This window comes from Galeopterus variegatus, unplaced genomic scaffold, assembly GCF_000696425.1.
Source record: "Galeopterus variegatus unplaced genomic scaffold, G_variegatus-3.0.2 Scaffold2922, whole genome shotgun sequence".
Lineage (NCBI taxonomy): Eukaryota > Metazoa > Chordata > Mammalia > Dermoptera > Cynocephalidae > Galeopterus > Galeopterus variegatus.
In genome coordinates, this window is record NW_007729033.1 from 239616 (window position 1) to 241351 (window position 1736).

The 1736-nt window shown below is 39.4% G+C and overlaps 1 protein-coding gene across 1 annotated transcript in view; it reads left to right on the plus strand.

The window, feature by feature from the left end:
* Positions 1-1736, plus strand: part of ST8SIA1 (ST8 alpha-N-acetyl-neuraminide alpha-2,8-sialyltransferase 1) — a 123311-nt gene that overhangs the window by 82619 nt on the left and 38956 nt on the right. The window contains exon 4 of the mRNA XM_008583465.1: positions 1001-1093. Within this exon, the coding sequence (XP_008581687.1) occupies positions 1001-1093 (93 nt within the window). The remainder of the gene's footprint in view (positions 1-1000; positions 1094-1736) is intronic.

Genomic DNA, 1736 nt, shown 5'->3' on the forward strand with positions numbered 1-1736 from the left:
GCCAGTGAGCGCACCGGCCAGTCCTATATAGGATCCGAACCCGTGGCGGGAGCGACGCTGCACTCCCAGCGCCGCACTCTCCCGAGTGCACCACGGGGCCTGCCCACACATTACTTTTTTTAATGCTGAGAACAATCCAGTAAGAGAGGAAAAATCATTATCTTTATTTTATGTAATGGGGGAACTATGGCCAGGAAAATGTATTAATTCGCTTAATGTCCCACAGGTAGAATGCCTAGGGATTTGGATTTGCAGTGGCCATATTTCTGATTGTAAATGTCGATAAAACGTTGTGGCAGAGGAAAGCAGCAGGGCTGGGGGTGGTGTTTGGGGTGAGGGTAGAGTAGCTATTTCCATCACCAGGAAAACATCACCTGCAGTCTTTCACGTGGCTGAACTGGGGTGGTGGAGAATCATGCACTTCTTTGGATGACAAATTATTATGTCTTCATCAGTAATCAACCTATGCACTGGCCAAATACACAAAAGTCAGACATGCACTGATTTAAGTGAACAGTATATCATCCTGAATATACTATTATAATTTAGATTTGAGGAAAAGAAAGAAAAACACAAGCAAATATAATTCCTCCCTGCCCCTTGAGGTTTATGGGCATGCAGAGAACACTGTAGGTCCTATGTCCTCTGGTGTACCACACCCTCCTGATCTCTAATTACAGATCTAATACTTCCTTTCCTAAACACCTCAAAAATATTTTGAATGGAATAAATACATTCTACTTACTGTCTCTTTCCTTTCATTTACCTCTCTCTGGCTGACATTTTCTTTCTTCTTCTAAAATAGGACTGTTTTTTTATGACAGCATTTTGAAGATGCTGATGGTTAATTAGTCATCTAATGTTTATTAAAAGGGAGAGGTGGTAAAAACAGTTCTTTGTGAATTGAGCTAGAATGAATAAAGTTCCTGTTGTGTCATTATAACTGATTTGATTTAAAAATATGCAAGTCATTTAAAAACGTTTGTTCTTGTTTCTCTAGATGCAATCTTCCTCCCTTGTCAAGTGAATACACTAAAGATGTTGGATCCAAAAGTCATTTGGTGACAGCTAATCCCAGCATAATTCGGCAAAGGTAAGAGTTTATGGCTTCTGTTTGTGAGGAACTAATAAAGTGGAAGGCTGTTGAAGTATTTAGCATCTTAAAGGCAGTGAGCATAATTCAGACTGGGAAACAAAGAGAAAAAACCATCTGGACAGGCAGGAAGGATGAAGGAGGAAATTGTAAATAAACTAGGCAGGATTAAGGGAATCCAAACAATATTTTATGCTTCTTCTGGGATTCTGTTTCTTCCCTTAAGAGATGGTAGAAATAACATGAGGATCAATTATTTTGCTCAAAGAAGCGGCACAGTATCCTGTTTACTCATTACAACTACTTTCCAATTTGTTGGCTTCAGTCCCAACTTACTGACTGGCAACTGTGAACTGAATTAATATCAAGAATAAAAACAAAGAAACGACCAATCTACCTGCATATGCATGCATTAAAATAGCAATATTTTAAGAATGTACAAGAATAGTGATCAGATCAGATCAGATCATAATATATTTAATCCGATTTGGAAGAGCAGTTTGAAAAATTCTTGTTCTAGTATCAATTCCAGAAATCTTGGCAGCTGCTGTGGGAGCTTCTGGGGGGTCAGTCTCCAGTCAGTGAAACCCGTCAGTGAGCTATCAGCTCCAAGGACTGTTCATTGTTCAGAATGAGTCAATCT